The 18736-nt window shown below is 41.7% G+C and overlaps 1 protein-coding gene across 2 annotated transcripts in view; it reads right to left on the bottom strand.

Moving 5' to 3' along the window:
• The window catches only part of LOC126384457 (solute carrier family 66 member 2), a 48802-nt gene extending 33113 nt beyond the window's left edge, over window positions 1-15689 (bottom strand). The window contains exons 1-3 of one of the 2 annotated variants that reach the window (XM_050035567.1): window positions 14905-15689; window positions 14104-14237; window positions 10043-10093 (exon numbers count right to left, since the gene is read on the bottom strand). In XM_050035567.1, the coding sequence (XP_049891524.1) occupies window positions 10043-10093; window positions 14104-14237; window positions 14905-15107 (388 nt within the window). In that variant the 5' untranslated portion in view covers window positions 15108-15689. The remainder of the gene's footprint in view (window positions 1-10042; window positions 10094-14103; window positions 14238-14904) is intronic. The other variant, XM_050035568.1, reaches the window with a different exon arrangement.
• Window positions 15690-18736: the final 3047 nt, after the last annotated feature.

The raw sequence follows: 18736 nt of genomic DNA, 5'->3' as shown, positions 1-18736 counted from the left end.
TTTCGTAGTTATTTATTCCCCCCTCTGTGCCAGGGAAACAAAGTAATCTTCATTTAAAAAAACTGATAAAAAAATTAAATGTAACGGCCAAGAATCAAAAAGAAATTAGTAAATGGTTTAAAGTCATTCAGCCCTTCGATATATTATGTTTGAATGAGCACAAATTCAACTAGAGCACTCGGAGAGCGCTGAACTCCGCCATGCAGCTCGGATTTCCCGCCATTTTATTATTTTATCCACTTCGCTTCAACCGATCACCACCAACATTGTATCATCTGTTCCTTGTCCCATTATCAACCTTTCCTGAAAATTTAATCAAAATCCGTTCAAAACTTTCCGAGTTATTTTGCAGACAAACAGACCAACACCAGCGAAAACATAACCTCCTTGGCGGAGGTAATAATTATACACATTTATGAAACAATCTTAAAATAGCCTTCTTACACATGAGAAACTTTTTTTTACTGTATATATCATAATTCGTTCTCTGATGTCTACTTTATATTGCTGTGAAAACAACAAGTTTCTCCTCTAAACGACTGTATTTATTTAAGTTTCTACATTTTACAAGATCACATTGAAAACATCAAGAGGATGTTATAATTTACCTTCACCCAATAACTCATTTTTACTGAATAGACCTTGAACACATCATTATTAGGGTGCGTCCCCTGATGTGTTGATAGTAAGTTGACTGTGTCCTTTCATCCCAATGGCGTCCCCTCAGAAGATCTCTGTTCATCCCAATCATTTTTAATATTGTCCCCAGGACGAGAGTATTCGTCAGTCTCGAGCCCTGCTTTTTAGCCTGCGCAAAATTGATGTGACACAATGGAAAAACATCGGCCACTGCCATTGGTGAATGTCGTCTTATTTGCCGATAGGCCAGTGACGGTCGAAAAGGTGAATATCGTCCAATACCAATGTGCAACCATTAAACCAAGCATCCCTACTTGTCAATAAGCTAAGTTTGCTAACACATTAGCCAAAACAACTCCATTGTGTGTGTGTGTGTGTGTGTGTGTGTGTGTGTGTGTGTGTGTGTGTGTGTGTGTTAGCGCTTGCTGCTTTTGCCCCCAAGTGCCTGAAAAATATAGCCAAGCACTTCTTCAATGGGAAATGCATCTGTACGCCTGAAAAATATAGCCAAGCACTTCTTCAATGGGAAATGCATCTGTACCAAGCCTTTGACACAGTGGCCAAACCCTGGAATTACAACTTCTTGGTCTGTCACATGATGCCTTTGGGCCCAAAAAGACTTTTTCCCACAGACTTACAGAGTGAATCAATGGGTACAATTTTTTTATAAGCATCATGATCCCCATTAAATGTATTGTTTCACTATCAGAATTTGATTAATTCAGTCTGGAAACATTTCAAAAGTCTAGAAGAGCTGCACGATTGAATAACTGTATCCCCTTTCTCGTTAGCGGAGGGCTAAGCCAGCAAAATTCTTCAGTGTGCTTTCTCTATTGGCCCAATGATGCAGTAATTTTACACACAGAAGTTGAGCTTGTTGGCTTCATATGCTACTGAGCAACTCTCATAGGAATGAAAGGGGCCCGAATTCAACACTGTATCCAGTCCTCTTCATACATTTATGATCTGTACTTAAATGTTGTACAGTATATGGTATTGCTACTACATAATGTCAGCTTGCTTACACAAATGTGTGTCATAGTTTTGAGCTTATATGTACTGAGATAAATAAAGTTCAGTATCAAAACTACAGTTTTCCAACACTTTCAAATCATATTCCTCTGCCTCCTCCTGGTGCTTCTAATGGTGTCTGCAAGAATCCACCACACATGAAAGAAAATAGACAAAGCAAAGGAGTCTCTAACACAGCTATCAAGCGTGTCCATCACTACTTGTGAACTGCGGTCAAACTCAATCTAGGCAGCACTGATCAAATATAGTTCAAAATTCAGTTACTGCATGGCCTATTTCTCACATAAAATGCATTCAGAAAGTATTAGTTATTATTATTATTATTATTAGTATACTGTGTAGCTTAAAACAAGAATGTCTTCTCTATTTATCGGGCAATGATTTGTTTTTAGTTTAACTGTTTTTAACACCTTGGCTAGGTCACAAACTTTCTTATTTTACAGCCTAACAGTGACTGTGTTTCCATCCAAAAGTGATTCGAATCATTGCGAAATGCGCATTAAAAGAAATATGTATTCTGTGTGTTTCCATTAAATGTACGGACTTTGGTGAAAACTACGAACTCACGCGAGTTTTCTGCAGAACCGGAAACAAAACAAGTCTCGCATTCTTCTTCTTCTACGTTTTGTGGCGGTTGGCAACCAGCTTGTAAATGCATTACCGCCTTCCCAACCCGGAGTGTGGATATCACCATGGAGAGAGGTGCGCTATGTCAGACTTAATTTGAACATAACTGTTTCTATCCCCCGTTTTGCGAATCAACATTTTTTCGAATCAACCAAAACCCGGCTAAAGCGAGCGTATTTTAGTTTGTGCGAATCAGGGGATTTTAATTCGAATTTTGGCGTTTCCATCATAATTTTCCGATGCGATACTTCTAGATGCGCATCTACACAGGCTGATGGAAACATGGCTAGTAACTACATTTCTGAAAACATTTAAGGTAAGAAATATGCAGTGCTGCAGTAACAGAATCTTGATTCAGACTGCATGTGCATGAGCACCTCTTTATCTGTAATATCAGTTTGTGAAACAAAAACATTAAGAACTTTTTCTTAAGTTTTTCCTGCAGTCTCTGCTGTCAGGGTGCGGGGAGTCGAGAAGAAAAGGAGAAGAGGTAATGCATGAAATCTCTGCAGTGAAATTCAACATATTTTTTCTAAACTCTTACTTATGAACACATTTGGCTCTGACAATAAAGGCAACATTGTGATTACACAGTGCCTCTCAATTATTTGCACAGTCTTCATCTGGCAGCTCATGTTTTAGTGATTACACTCTTCATACCAGTGCTGTGCTGTCATCATCTCTTAATCCTTTGTGTGCGCACTTTGAAGATGCACGCAAATCTGCCTCCAATTCCGAGCAGCAGAAAATGTAAAGACAATATCTTGTCGGCAGATCAGTGTGTCACATCATTTCACACTGACCGCTAACAGATCCCAGTATTGCCCCTCAGCCATACCCTGCCATACACCTTCTCTTGCTGTGCCACTTCTGTACCCTGGGGCATCCTCCTCCCCCTCTTTAATCCCTGTGCTGTGTGGCAGCCGCCGCAGCACTGTGTGGGAACAGGCTGGAGCTGCACACAATGGACTCCCTGTGATGGCCAAACGTCTTGTGTACAGCCTGGTTTGAAGTCCCACAGAGTTGTGGTACATGTGTAGGAAGATGCGGGTCAGAGATGGAGATTTCAACCGCTTGTTTACCAACTGTTCCCTGCCAGCTTCAGTTAGGCCCTGGGAAAGTCTATGGGGGGAGTTGAAATAATGGCTCGCTGTCGCTCAAAAGCACCCGTGGGAGAAGCAGGAATATTATTATGAAAGACAGTTTTAACAGCCCGGGAAATTGAACCTCAGATTTAATTTTCTAAAATTTGGACAGGGAGCTCTTCCAGTGACTAATGGGATTTCACTGCTGGGACAGAGCACAGCAACTTCCCTGCACTGCCACCCTAACTAAATGCTAGGCCTCCTCGATACAAAGGACTGAGGCTAAAAGTTAGGCCTCCCATCCCCAGGGAGGGGATAACTGCACCTGCAGGATGCGGTCATTTATTCTAAGCTGACAAACCCAATGAAGCTACAGGTACAAAGCCCCATGGGACCAGAATGAGCAATGAGCCATAACCAAACAATAGAGAGAGATGGAAATCTTTTGTGTAGCCATATACCTGTCCCATCGTTAAGCAAACATCTCTGTGGTCACTCAATCATTGTGACATTATCGAGATAACTGCAGATGTTTGAGCAGGGCGCTACCAGCACAGGGATGGTGAATTTTATTTTTGTAGCAAGGTTTTTTCAATTTGTGGATGCTATTCCAATAAAACAGTTGTTATTAAAGAAGTATTTCAATGCTGGAAAGATGGTCTATGCAATAAACTGGGCTGTCTATGCAGCAGAAAGACACAAATACTTATAAAGTTGGTGCTACGTGACTAGAGAAAACTTTTGCTCGAGAAGTAAAAAAACTACAACTATCACAATGCACTGTGATGCACCGGACCGATAACGCTCCCGCTGGTAGGTGACGTATGGGAATTGTCCATCCAAAAACAATATAACATCTAGCTGATAACAAACAATCTCTTATTATAATTAAACAGGAAGGTAAAATATGTTTCTTTAAACATCTGAGGTGAAAAGCAGAGAATTCAGTAACAGAATCTTGGTTTAAATTTGGTCACGACTGCCTAGTTTTATCATTTGATCTGAGTTTGGTCCATGGATAGATTTATGATTTCTTCGCCACAGAAATAATTTGTGTCAAGGAGAAATGTTACACACTACTGTTACTGCCCCCTTACAGCTAAGTGTAGCTCACCAAGCACCCTACGCCCAGCTAGCCTCCTCACTAGCATTAGCTAAGCCTACGTTCACGTTAGTTATAGCGACTAGCTGTGGACCATCACCATCACCAGCAACATCTGTATTATCTTTCAACGTTAACATTTTTGCCAGCAGTAGAAGTCATTACAAAAACATTGTCGACTTACTTTTGTAACGTTACGCCGACCGGCTGTTCTCACACAGTCAGCAGCTCCGAATGTTGGTGCAAATTTCCAAATAGGTGGAATTGATTACACACTGGGAATCCAAATGGTTCCCTTATGGCTGGAAAATTATTAAAACTTAATAACAGCTTCTTTTTTCAACGTAACCCTAATGACATCCAGAACTTCTGCCTGGACCCTTTGAACCTGCTTTTTGGCCTCTAGGACCTCCTTCAGGACCATTAGAACCACCCTAATGACCACTAGAACCTCCTTCAGGACCCTTTGAACCTGCTTTTTGGCCTCTATAACCTCCCTCAGGACCATTAGAACCACCCTAATGACCACTAGAACTTCCTTCAGGGCCCTTTGAACCTGCTTTTTGGCCTCTATAACCTCCTTCAGGACCATTAGAACCACCCTAATGACCACTAGAACCTCCTTCAGGGCCCTTTGAACCTGCTTTTAGGCCTCTATAACCTCCCTCAGGACCATTAGAACCACCTTAATGACCACTAGAACCTACTTCAGGACCCTTTGAACCTGCTTTCTGGCCTCTATAACCTCCTTCAGGACCATTAGAACCACCCTAATGACCACTAGAACCTCCTTCAGGGCCCTTTGAACCAGTTTTTTGGCCTCTAGGACCAGCCCCAGAGCCAGAGGAAATCCAAAGTTTTGGTTTCACTTCTTAAATTAAAAAGATTAAGAACTTTTTCTTAACTTTCTCCTTCAGTCTCTGCTGTCAGGGTGTGGGGAGTGGAGGAGGAGAGATAATGCGTGGTGAAATTCAAGATATTTTTTCCATCATGCAACTTAATGTGGCGGTCAGGGACTCTGCAAAGAGCTGAACACCTTTCTTATGAACACATTTGTCTCCAACAATAAGGCAATCATTTTCGCTGGCAGATGAGCAGGGAGATATAACACACCTCGTTTACACATATAAGCCATATTTTTATGATACAAAGCTGGTCGAAATCCCTTTAACAACAATACACTGAGCTGCTGCTTCACAAACAGCCATGCCACCCTGGAGTCTGAAACCATAGAGACGCCCTGAAGTTTGCATACAGGATTTTCAATCACGGAGCAGAGCCTCAGTTTGATGGTTTGCTTGCTGACACAAATTCATTTATATGCTGCTGGAGATTTTGAAAAATCCAATCAGGGTTTCTCCTCTGTCAGGTCTTCAACATAACTAAAAGTAAAGTCTGACTCTGGCACACATGTGACAAAGTGAAACTTTCCCCGCTGTCACAGTCACAACTTTTTACACGGGTATTTTATCTCAGTTTTTCCCTCCAAACCTTTTTACCTCCACCTGAGTGATCGGCAGCATTTCTGAACCTGACACAGCCAAATGATCTGATCTTTTAATCTCCTTACAGGATTGCAGCAGCCATTCTTCCATATAAATCACACTGAGCTGCTATGACACCAGGATGTCTCCCGCCTCCAAAATAAAACTACACAGTCTACAACAAAGGACGACACAGTACAGCACAGATGTGGCCAGCTGTGCAGTTATGGTTGGGGCACCGCAGGCGTTCTTTGAACCATCACTTACATGATATTATCTCAGCTACCAAGTGACACATTATAAAATACAATGCTTGTTGTTGACAGACAGCCATATCTATTATAGTACAGCCTAATTTAGGCATCCTGGCAAGTACAATTTAAAGTCAGCTGCACTCTGTTTTTATTTCTGAGAACAAATGTCCAGCTGTTTGATGGAGGCTCCTGGTGTGATAATGAAGCTGTGCTGCTTTGAGAGCAAATCTGCGCTACGGTGAACGCTTAGAGAACATAAAGGGAACAAAGGGAACAATAAGAGACACGTACAGGTTGAGAATATGTCCTGCTGACTAAACAACACTATGGTGAGTCACTGCAGAAAGACACAATGTGAGGTTGTTCCACCTCACGGCTGCACACTGACAGCAGTTTGGTGCTATATATACTGATAGCGCTCTATAAAATTCGCTTTGCTGTATCTCTGATCCTATATCCATCTCACAGCACTGACGCTGACCGCAGTCGCTCCAGGCCTCTAAAGTGACGCTGCGTGTCTAACCAATCCACGACTCAGCTCCACTCCTTCATCTCTTCCTTCCTCTGCCTGGGTGTTTTTATCCTCATATCAATAGCAGACTACAACATGCTTACCGTTGATATTTCTACGAGCAGATCAATGAGCCGGCACAAGCCAGCAAAGCTGCGATCAAAGAACACCGTGTTCTGTCAATTGTAATGATGCTTGGCAGAGTTCACTGATCGATGAGCGTTCGTAAAGGCGCCGCAGAGCCAGCTGCAACATGTGGGCACAACTGAGCCAGCAGCACAACATCTGGGCACCGGAGACAAGGAGACATCCTGCTCCTCGTCTGATGCCAGAAACAGGCTGGACCACAGAGAGCCATCATGTTGCTGAAAATGGTTTCTGCTCCTGCTTCTCCAAAAATGATTGAAAAAACAAAAAGAGGGTACAAAATAGCACTTCAATACCGAGCCATCTAGTGTGCATTAGTCAGTCCCAAGAGGAGAATTTGTAATATATTATACCACTCTGAGCCAAGTGTGCTTTTTCACCTCATACAAATATTGTTTCCTACTGCCATCTAGTGTCCATGCCAGGAACAACAGCCATTTCTCCATTAAAACTATTTCCTAATTCCATACTGCAGACTTCCTGTGTTCAGTGTGCACTTTGTAATTAAAGAAATCAATGTCCAGTTTTATGCAATCAGGAAATAACATAATCATCAGACATAAGCCAAACTGTTGTGATCTCTAACATTTAGAAAACAGGAGGAGTTAAAGGAATACTTCACCCACAAAGTGACCATTTGTATATCAATTATTCACCCTGTGTTATATTGATTTTGTAAAGACAACTTTGCTTTTTACACATGCTTCTGGTGAACAAAGAATCCAAACACAGACGATAGTCTTGATGTTTGAAGTCATAGGGGTTCTCGTTTTTGTGAAAAACTTATCTATGCTCTCTTCAAAGCCAGATTCCATTAACAAAAACAGGGATTTTACCTCGCTGAACACGGGAGCTGCTGGTCTGCCGCTGCCTCGATAAGTTAGTTTTTTGTTTGACTTTGGTGTTTAAGAGGGATAGTTCAAATTCACTTAAGTCACTGAATAGCATAGAAACTACCAACTGATGCAGTGGTAGATCAGCAGCTCTTGTCTTCAGCCAGGTAAAATTACAGTTTTTCTCATCAGAGTCTGGCACACTTGTCTGGCAGAGATGCAATGGACGTTTTGATATAGTTTCGCTGATGAATGAGAGCTGTTAAACACAGTTGTCTTTTACCTCTCTCTTTTTTGATTCTTTGTTAATCGGATGAATGTGACAAAAGCAAAGTCTTGCATCTACTGTAAGCTCATCACAACTATGCTAGCTAATGTCACAGCTCAGCCAAGGAGGACGCCGGTAATGGTCACATCTAACGTTGCCACAAGCATGACGCCTGGGATCCACTGGCGTTTTTTGTGTCTGCCGTGATGCTTATGCCTATTCATTTCCTATGGATCGGGTCAAACCGTTGCTGACGTCCCCACAAAGTATTTTGGGTAGGCGGCGCGGCCGTTTGAGCAGCTCCGGCGCGTCCAAAAGTTGACTGCAACTCAACTTTATGCAAATTAACCCGTCAGACGCAAGGACACTATCCAATGGGGAGCAAGCTCGGTGGTGGTCTGTCGTGACGTTTCGTTTACTTTCCCTCTCTGGAACAACATGGCAATGGAAGATAAGCTAATCGTAGCAGTGGCGAGAGCTTTCCTATAGTAGCCGCGTCCATCTGTATTTCCGGGCTCCGCCTCCAAAGCGTCCTTTTCAGGGTAGATGTCGCGTCCGGCAACGATTCTCGGTGACGCCAGTGGATCCCAGGCGAGAGCCTCTTGTCCATGAGGAGATGCACAGTGATACAGTTGGCTGGTGTAGTTCAATAGAAAGAAAATAGTTCCTACATGAAACTGCTCACAACAAGGTCTGTGGATTATCTTGAGCAACCGAGTCATGATTTATGAAAAGAGACATTGCTGTTGAGCTTTTCATATCCATCCATCCATCCATCCATTTTTTAACCACTAATGCGAAGCCAGGTCTCGGGGGCAGCAGACTGAGCAAAGTACTCCAGACATCCTTCTCCCAAGCAACGCTTTCCAGCTCCTCCTGGACGACCCCGAGGCGTTCCCAGGCCACATGAGATATATAATCCCTCCAGTGTGTTCTGGGTCTGCCTCAGGGCCTCCTACCAGTGGAACGTGCCTGAAACATCTCTAACAGGAGGCGCCCAGGAGGATCCTGATCAGATGCCCGAGCCACCTCAACTGACCTCCTTCGATGCGAAGGAGCAGCAGCTTCGAGCTCCTCTGGATGCCCGAGCTCCTTACCCTATCCCTAAGGCTGAGCCCAGACACCCTCCGGAGGAAACTCATTTCGGCTGCTTGTATTTATGACTTTGTTCTTTCAAAACTCATGACCATAGGTGAGGGTTAGGACGTCATGCTTTGAGCACCACAAGCCAAGAGAAGGCAGACATCTCTACCGCCAATATCTCTAACATTCGGCAGTTTACTTCTTAATAGTCTTGGTTGATAAATAGCACTACAGGTAAGAGGAAAAATATCTGTCTGTCCCTTTAAGCAGAACCTAGCAGCTCTTCTCCTGCTGAAAGTGCACCTGTGGCAGCTTGACATATCCATTATAAGAGAGGCATTGTGCTGAAACCAAGTGTAGTTCAAAGAACAGTCTTTAAAAGCCGGTTAGAAGACATCAACTTGCATGAATCAGCCATTAAAAGGTGCTTTATATTCAAATTTCAGGCAGTATAAAAAAAGCATGCACCACTTTAAGGGTCATTAAACACACAGGAACACACATTTGGTTTGAGAGCTAACATCAAACAGACATTTCAAATGGCAAAGATAAAAGCATTAAGTTAGAAAAACTACAAGATGTCAGCAGAAGGCTTCAAACTGTACTATCAACAGGTTAGTTCACTGTGACTCCTAAACTGTCCTCTCATATACGTGACAGATTTAAGCACAAACAATGCATGCAAATCACATTCACATGGGTTTGTCAATGAAAGCTGTCTGGTCCGGGGGTTGCTACGATGGATGGACAGTGAATGTGCTTCGTGAATCAAACATGGATGCATCAGCAGGACTACATGCAGGTGAAATGAGCTCATGCTTCATTCAGTCGTGTGGTAAATGGTGTTAGTCTTCGGTTAGTGTTGGCTGTGCTGGAGGGGGAGCCACACTGGGTCGCCATGCACGAGACACAGAGATGGAGAGGCAGATGAACTACAACTGATGTTTCATGGCAGACACAGTAGGTTCTGTACATACCCAGAAAGAGCCTCTTAGGGATTCTGATCTCCTCGTCCTTACTGTCTGTCGCTACAGACAAAAAAAAATAAAGAGGGGAAAAACAGGGAGAGAGAAAAGAGCTTGGTTTTCTTCATTTATTTTAGCAAAGCCTGAGGTGATCCGAAATGTGTCAGGTTACTGAGCTTGGGCATGACTGTGTGACACCATGTGACAGTTGGGTCAGAAGTTTCAGGTCATCATGGGCGATTCGTGGAACCGCAAAATTACTGATTGCCTCCAGGATTAAGGCCTTTAAACACCAAGGGCATTTTTTGTACAAATAATTTGCACTGCGAATGAAGGCATCAACTAAACAGACGTCATGTCCCAACATCACAACAATAGCAGACCTGTTGCAACTGGAAAATTCATTTTTAAATGCTGGATATTTTTCCTGACTCACACTGGTTGTCAAGATGGCTGACTGGCCTGCAGCTACAGGTTTTCCTACAGTATTTTAGTTTCTGTCATGGATTCCAGAGTTTCATTCATTGAATCTGTGAGCGTCATCTGACACTGAGCCTTCAGACATTAACACTCATTATTCAGGAGTCCTCCCCTCCCCTTTCTTCAGACTGCCAGAGGGACAGGAAGTATAGCGGAGCATCCAGTCCTGGAGCAGGAGTACAACACAGCACTGCATACAGCACGTGATACAGGCTTAACACACATGACTTAGCAAACCAAAGAGGACTGTTCCTTATCCATTTGTGTGCATAAGGAGGTGCATATAAAACAGGATCCAGTGTGTCAACATGTGGTGTTGAATAATTTTGTGAGGCTGTTAAGAAAGACACAGTGTAAGTTTGATTACAGGAACAGTAACATCACTTTGGACTGGGGACATTTTGTATTACTTCCCTTTGTCTCGGTTGTTTCTTAAGGGCACCTAATGCAATGATTAGCAAATCCTTCCTAACAAAGATGACATATCGTTTGTTCAAACTGATAAACTCCATTGTTTTTTGTAAACATACACTCATTCTGAATTTGATGCCTGAAGCATGTTCTAAAAAAGGTTGGTACAGGGATGACAAAGACTGGAAAAGTTGTGAAATGCTAAAAAAACCTGGAACCTTCCACAGGTGAACAGGTTTATCAGTAACAGGTGATATCATGATCAGGTATGAAAGGGGCATCCGTGAAAGGCTCAGGTGTTCTCAACGAAGGACGCTGCAAATTTCACTTTGTGAAAAACTCTGTGGGCACATATTTCAATTGTTTTGGGAAATCATGGACGTTGTGTCCTCGAGGCTAAAGAGGACAAGGACCATCCAGATTGTTACCAACGCAAAGTTTAAAGCAAGAATCCGTGACGGTATGAGGGTGCGTTAGAGCCCATGGCATCATGGGTAACTTGCACATCTGTGAAGGTACCATGAATGCTGGCACAAGTTTTGAAGAAACATACGCTGCCATCCACACAACTTCTTTTTCAGGGACGTCCCTGCTTATTCCAGCAAGACAATCCCCCAATCCCAAATGAATCCCTTACAGACTCGTTGACTCAAGCCCTAAGCTCTTACAGACCTAGGACCAATTCCATTTCTTCCCCTTAGCCCTTGTCTTGGCCCTTCCCCTTGGTTTTGCGTGTTCACGTGAGGGGAAGTGGTGTCCCAGTTCTCCGTCAGGTAAAGAGCTAAGCTGACGGAGAATTGGGACACCACTTCCCCTCACGTGAACGCGCAAAACCAAGGGGAAGGGCCAAGACAAGGGCTAAGGGCTAAGGCCCAATCCCAATCCCCCCCTTGTCCACTACCCCTTAGCCCTTGGCCCTACCCCTTGCCCTTGCCCACTACCCCTGGCCCTCGAAATGAAGCAACAAGGGGTAGGGGTTGAAATCTTTCCCTAGGAATTGGGACACCACTCACTACGTCACCGCATCGGTTACGTTCACGCATACGTAACTATTTTAAACAGGAAGCTGTGAGCCATCTACATTTCCAACCAGCATCTACAATGGAGTCTCATTCATCCTACTGATCGCGTTTGCTGTATTCATCATGCTTCGTTTGATGAACGACAGACGACAGGGGACTTCTGCTAGCTAGCTAGCTAACAAGCAACCTGACAACGGTAATGTTAGCTATGTATGAACTTTTCCCCCGTCTCTTGCTCGGTGGTAGCCATGGTGACGTCTACCCCTCGCTGGCAAGTCAGCATCTGAAATCCCTCGCTCCGAAGGGCTAGTTTCATACCCACTACCCCTCGTTATGCCCCCTACCTCTACATCCAAAAAGGAATTGGGACACCCCTACCCCTCGCGGGAAGGCGCAAATGTAGGGCTAGGGCTATGGGTGGGTATTGGGAATTGGGTATTTCTGCGATAACGACGGGTATTTCAGCGATAACGATGTTCTTGACGATACAAATCATAAAACAAAGAATTGGAACAAAATAAGTGATCTAGTTTCACAGTTTGCTTCATATATTCAGTAAAAACTAAACTGATGTCTCATTTCTTTAGTTTGTGAACAACAACAGTAACTCAGAGTGAGATTCAGATTCTGTTACAATATTAATAGTTCAACTAAATCAAATCTACCACTAATTACACATTTAAACAGCTCCCAGATACATAAACAGTCCCCTGGGATCTATATATATAAATCAACAGCTGATTTCCTTCTTTGAGTAAAATCCTAAATGATTGAGTTGTTTTTTTTCCACCTGGACCTTTATGCTCTGCCATTTCTCCTCTAATCATCAGCTGTAACCTGTGACAGGCTGTTATGATACAGTCACATATATGGAGTTTATTCACGTAGGTTTACATCACCAAAGGTTTGTGACAGAATCAGAGAGGAGAGGGAGAGACGCTGTGCTGCTGCCAGAGGAGCCGCTGAATGAGTTCCCTCTGAGCGCTAAGAGAAGGAAAACATTCAGGATGCCACAGTTTATTCCACACTACTGAAGCTGCTCCTCTTTTTGGAACCACCAAGGAGTCGCTGATAATTTCACTTTCAGCCATTCTTGTTGTTGCCGTGGGTAACAGTATGACGTCAATATGTCAACAAGTGGAAACATTGCAAGTATCACAATATGAATTTTTCAAATTATAGTAAAAATTATACAGGTATAATCGTGAACAAGATGACATGGTACACCAGTCCAGACCTGTCTCCTATTGAACATGTGTGGTGCAAAATATAACGCTGTATATCAAGCTAGACGGAGATAATATCACTTTCAAAACTTCAGCAATTGCTGTAATGAGTGCTGTTAAAAGCAAAGGTGATGTCACACAGTGATAAACAACTGCTTTCCAAACTTTTTGGAACGTATGCAGGCAGATCAAATTCAGAATGAGTGTTTAATCACAAAAACAATGATTTTAAGGATGTACTAATCATTGCATTCTACACAGCATCCCGACTTTTTTGGATTTGGAGTTGTAATACTGTAATACTGGTGCCTGTCCACTAATTGAAAACTAGAAATGGTAGCAATAAAAATGTCTTATGCAGGAAAAATGTAATGCTTTAAAGATTTTTTAAACAGCTACAGTACATGCCCGTTCATTTACAAAGACTGAGGTGCAGGATGAAGCCAGTGTTTTTCCTTTAGAGGGCTGATTTCTGGGAATCCATTTTGCATCACACATCCTGCACGTCATGTCACGGACAACAATCATCGGTGTTGTTCAGCGTCAAAGTTCACTTGTAGTTTGCAACACTCGTACAATGTGTTGAAGCAGGTTTAACTGGATTATTCAAACATCGCCGACTTAAGGTCGTCACTCATGGTGGGAGGTAAGGAGACCTGTAAACATCATGCTCACACTCACTCGTGCACAGTCATTCAAAGCCTCCTACATTTCTCTGAAACACTCACCCACGCACCTGCCCACACACACTCTTGCTTGCTCTCACTGTATTTTTATACTCACACACAATCACACATTCTCTCACCCTCCCTCACACACACTCCCACACAACCAACATTTGAAGCGGCACTTAAAAGCACTCACACACACATTCTCTCACACAATAAACCGAGATAACTGAGCCTGTAAAGAGGCCCTGCGGAGGGTTGCTGACCTATGAAGGAGCGCCTCTTGGTGTTGAGTTCAGTGGCCATGCGGACGTTGGTGCACAGGTTCAGCATGACGAGCATGGTGGTGATCATGATAATGCTCTGCCACAGCAGCAGGGTCTCAAAGTAGCGGCCAAATCTAGTGGAAGAAAGCAAGTATATAACATGAAGCAGGCATAACATCACCACCATAACACACATGCTTCTCTAGTTGTCTTACAGTGTCTGACAGCCTCAATAAAATGATGGTACTTAGATGCAGCAGCTTGTAAAGATGTTTTTGTCTCCAGATGATATCAAAGAGGAAGTCAACTGCAAACAAGCATCCCAGAAGAGTCCATCTGTACCTTTTATCGTTCTCAAAGTACCTGCCACACTAGGCCAACAATTATTTAGAGTAAACTGCTCAGTAGTTTGCTTTTTGGGTTCCTGAGAGCTGCTGTTGTGAGGGACTGATGTGCCTTTATCTGGTTGTATAAAATGCAGATATCAAAAGCATCTTATTATAAGTAGAAAACATAATTTAGTTCAGCATACATCCAATCCATCAGCAGCTGAGACTGAGTTCTGTCATCTGTCGCTCATAACGTGTGTCCACAACTTCAGTAGGTGGCAGCAATGCAATGGAAACTCCTAAGACAATCTATTTAAAGCCGAATTTCAGAGAATATCCCACTGATTCTAGAAACACCTTAAATCTTGTTCCATAACGTGTATAATTTGTTTTACAGGCAAAAAAGTGTTAAATTGACAGATTTCTGAAGCAGGTCTGGTGTCGACTGAACAGACAGGGAATGATTTATCACCTGAAGAGTATCCGTAGGATGTTTGCCACCAGGAGGACCAGGCACACATATGTGGAGAACCCCTCTGCGTTTTGAGTCCGGCGGATGTCTCTGTACTGGGGGATGTAAGGCACCATCCCACCAAACACCATGGCACCAGCAGCGATCCACGACACCAGGTTGTGAAACACGGACACAATCTGGTCAAACACCTCATCTTCCATGTTCAGCTGCTCACCAGTCCAACACCGGGGCTACAAGTTGTCAAGTGATGTCAGCTGGCTGTCACTGGCTCAGTGGAGACTCCTAGAAGCTTGTTGTCCTCCTCTGGTTCCTTGTGATGACTTTGTGAAAAGAGGAACATCCGTGTTTTGCGTGCATAGTCCCCTCACACGGATACACAGACAAAGAGGCTGCTACTGCCACGCCATCACAAGCCGAGCTGCGAATGTGAGACGACAAGCTGGGAGGCAGCGTTACAGCAACATCTGGAGACAGTCCAACATCAATGTGTTAGCGACAGAACGACGCTTAGTGTTTGCAGAGGAGGAGACGGCTCCTAATCTGCTCCCATTTCTCTAATTCAACACTTGTGGTGATGCTAGCTGGCGTTGTTTAAAAGGCTGCACGAAACACCGAAGAAGAAACTCAAAATGTGCCGGAAGTAGTATTAAAAGCCCTTAAACTGTCAGGAAACTTTGAAACAAAATTATTTTCCTGTACAGAGTCTCTATATCACAAGAGTTTCCTCAGTGAGTGGCCCAGTGTGTGTTTGGTTTGTGTTCTATGGTCGAGCGCACACTTCCTGATACGTAACACGTCACGCGCTACGTCAAAGATGTTCGACTCAGTCAAGATGGTTCACGCACGACCCGGAACTGTCGTCTTTGTATTATTATCATTATTATTATTATTATTATTGAACATTTTTATAATACAATACAAAAAGACAGTTTTATACAGAGTGAATAATTACTTAGGACTGACAACTAAGCAGCAATATCAGAAGTATATGAACATAGAAACAATTAAATAATAAGACAGACCTAAAAATAAATAAATAACCCACTAATCAAAATAAAATAACCAAATAAAACAACACAAGTGGTCAGTCAAGAATTAAGGTACATAAATATTCATAAATGTGTAGGGCTTTTTTTCATTTTACAACATTTTATATATCTTTTATATAATATTATCTCATTATATATGCATTAAATATAGGGGTAGTTTTTAAACATCTGCATTTATGTATGAAATATTTGGCCAAAAGAATTAAATTGTTATTCCAAAATTCTGTTTTTTTTGTCCTCCATTTGAATACCAAACATTATGTTTTCATATGTTAAAATTGGGGAACTGTCGTCTCAGCTTGACCATTATGGTAGACTAGATATATATTGCAGAAACCTATGGCAAGCCATTTTAACATTTAATCGCTAAGTTTGACTATCCTGAATTACCATTATAGATATCAACAACACCATTTTGACTAGTCGTAATGTCATTGTGACTAGTATGAATTTTAATTGAAGCTATCTCGTCATTCTGACTAGTCAAAACTACAGTTACAGATATCTGTAATTCAGTTTTGACTAGTAAGATTCAAACTACTTTTGTCATTCATGTGTATGGGGTTTCTCATTATAGATATCTCCAATGTAGTTGCGGATATCTGCAACTGAATTGGAGATATCTCTAATTCAAGTTCAAGATATCAACAATTTAATTCTGGCTATCTGAAACTTAATTCAAGATATCTAGAAAGGACCATGTAGATATCTTCAATTGATGATAATTAAAGATATCTTGAACTTGAATTATGACTAGTCAAAATTAAATTGTAGATATCTCAAACTGGAATTAGAGATATTTACAATTCAGTTGCAGATATCCGCAACTACATTGGAGATATCTATAATAAGAAACCCCATACACATGAATGGCAAAAGTAGTTTGAATCTTACTAGTCAAAACGTTTTGACTAGTCAAAATCTAATTACAGATATCTTGAATAAGAGTTTTGACTAGGCAAAATTATGTTGCAGGTATCAGTAATGAATATCCAGTCTAGCTATTAAATGTTAAAACGGCTTGCCATAGTAACCTGTATCTAAATTCTTTATAATCAAAATAAACATTTTATATATCCACATGTAATTCTTCCTGGGATACATGCATACATTGCCATTCGTGTGTAGAAGTATCTCAATTTTAGATACCCAAAATGCTGCTATAGAATTCTTAATATGAATGATTCCCGTTTTAGATGTCTACAATCAAATAGTTACTAGTCATAATTCTAATTGTAGATATATGTACAGCACAATACACTAATCGGTGTAAAGACAACATGGCAGCCATCTCTACGAAGTCAGCTTGCAGCCGATCCCGACACAAAAGTTGACAAGGTCCAAAACCTGATCAGATTTTCATGGTTGAAACGTGTCAATTTATGCTTTATAATGTTTGTAGTTTGGTTTGCTGTATACATTCGACCAATTTTAGCAACAGTAATAAGCTGAGAAGCTTTTAATCAGGAAGTACTTATCTGAGGACACTGGGACTTTATTATCGTCTTATTTGAGGACGTTGGGACCAATTAGGTGAGACGGGCTGGTCCTACAGACAAAAAGAACATGCCTAGCTTGGACTAAATTCATACAGAGTTAAAAAACAAACCATGTTCAGACAAATGAATGCTTTGACAATTTTAGACTTGAACAGTGACCTCTAGGGGGGTGATCACAAAGAAATGAGACACTAGAGACGCGGATGCTTCAAAGAAGCTTGAAACACTGGAAGCGCTTATTCAATGCACGCTAGCTACTGGCGTCTGACGCTCAAAAAAGTTGAAAATATTTTAACTTTTCAGGGTCTACGCGCATCTAAAAAGAAGCATCTACAAAAACACCGGTCAGGCGCGTCGTATCATAGGAAAACAATGGTTTTACTGGCGTCGCGTTTCTAGCGTTTCATCTCGGTGTGATCGCTCCTTAACTCGTAGAACTACAAAATTTGTAGCATTGTATGCTTTTTTTGTTTTTGCACAACAATGTTTAGGCATGGAAATAAACTGTTTCATACTTTATTACACACTTGTGTCTATTAAAAATAGACCCGTCGTCCCCATATGGGGATATCATTTTTTTCCAGAACTACTTTCTGTTCAGAGACAATGCTTAGTTTTATATACTTACAGGTTCTACTAATTCCAAATGGCTAGAAGTTAAAAATGCATACCGAGCAAAACATGGACGCTACAAAGAAGATGTGTTGTATTCTATTGCTCAGAGCAGGTAAAAACAAGTTGATAATAGGTCAAAGCTTTATATTAAAATGATTTTGTCCCACATTTTTTGCTACACCAGCACATCCCGTAAAAAATATTGCTTTCAATGCTAATAAGCAACTTTTAAAACTAATCTAAATCACTTTACATGGAGTGGACAACTATTTGCTGTAACCATGCTAATGGTTACAGGCTAGTATCAAATTACATATGAGCAAAAAGTTGTCTGGTCTTTTCAGAAACTCATTTTGTTCCCGATTATTCCCACACCACATGAATGCAGGGTAAATAATAAAGTTCATGTAGCTGCTTCAGTTTTAGGGTACTACACTGAACAAAAATATAAACAGAACACTTTTGTTTTTGCTCCCATTTTTCATGAGCTGAACTCAAAGATCTAAAACATTTTCTACATACACAAAAGACCATTTCTCACAAATATTGTTCACAAATCTGTCTAAATCTGTGTTAGTGTGCACTTCTCCTTTGCCGAGATAATCCATCCCACCTCACAGGTGTGGCATATCAAGATGCTGATTAGACAGCATGATTATTGCACAG

Source organism: Epinephelus moara, chromosome 22 (genome assembly GCF_006386435.1).
Source record: "Epinephelus moara isolate mb chromosome 22, YSFRI_EMoa_1.0, whole genome shotgun sequence".
NCBI classification, from domain to species: Eukaryota; Metazoa; Chordata; class Actinopteri; order Perciformes; family Serranidae; genus Epinephelus; species Epinephelus moara.
The sequence above is the reverse complement of the archived record's forward strand: the minus strand, read 5'-3'. Positions and strand labels throughout refer to the sequence as shown.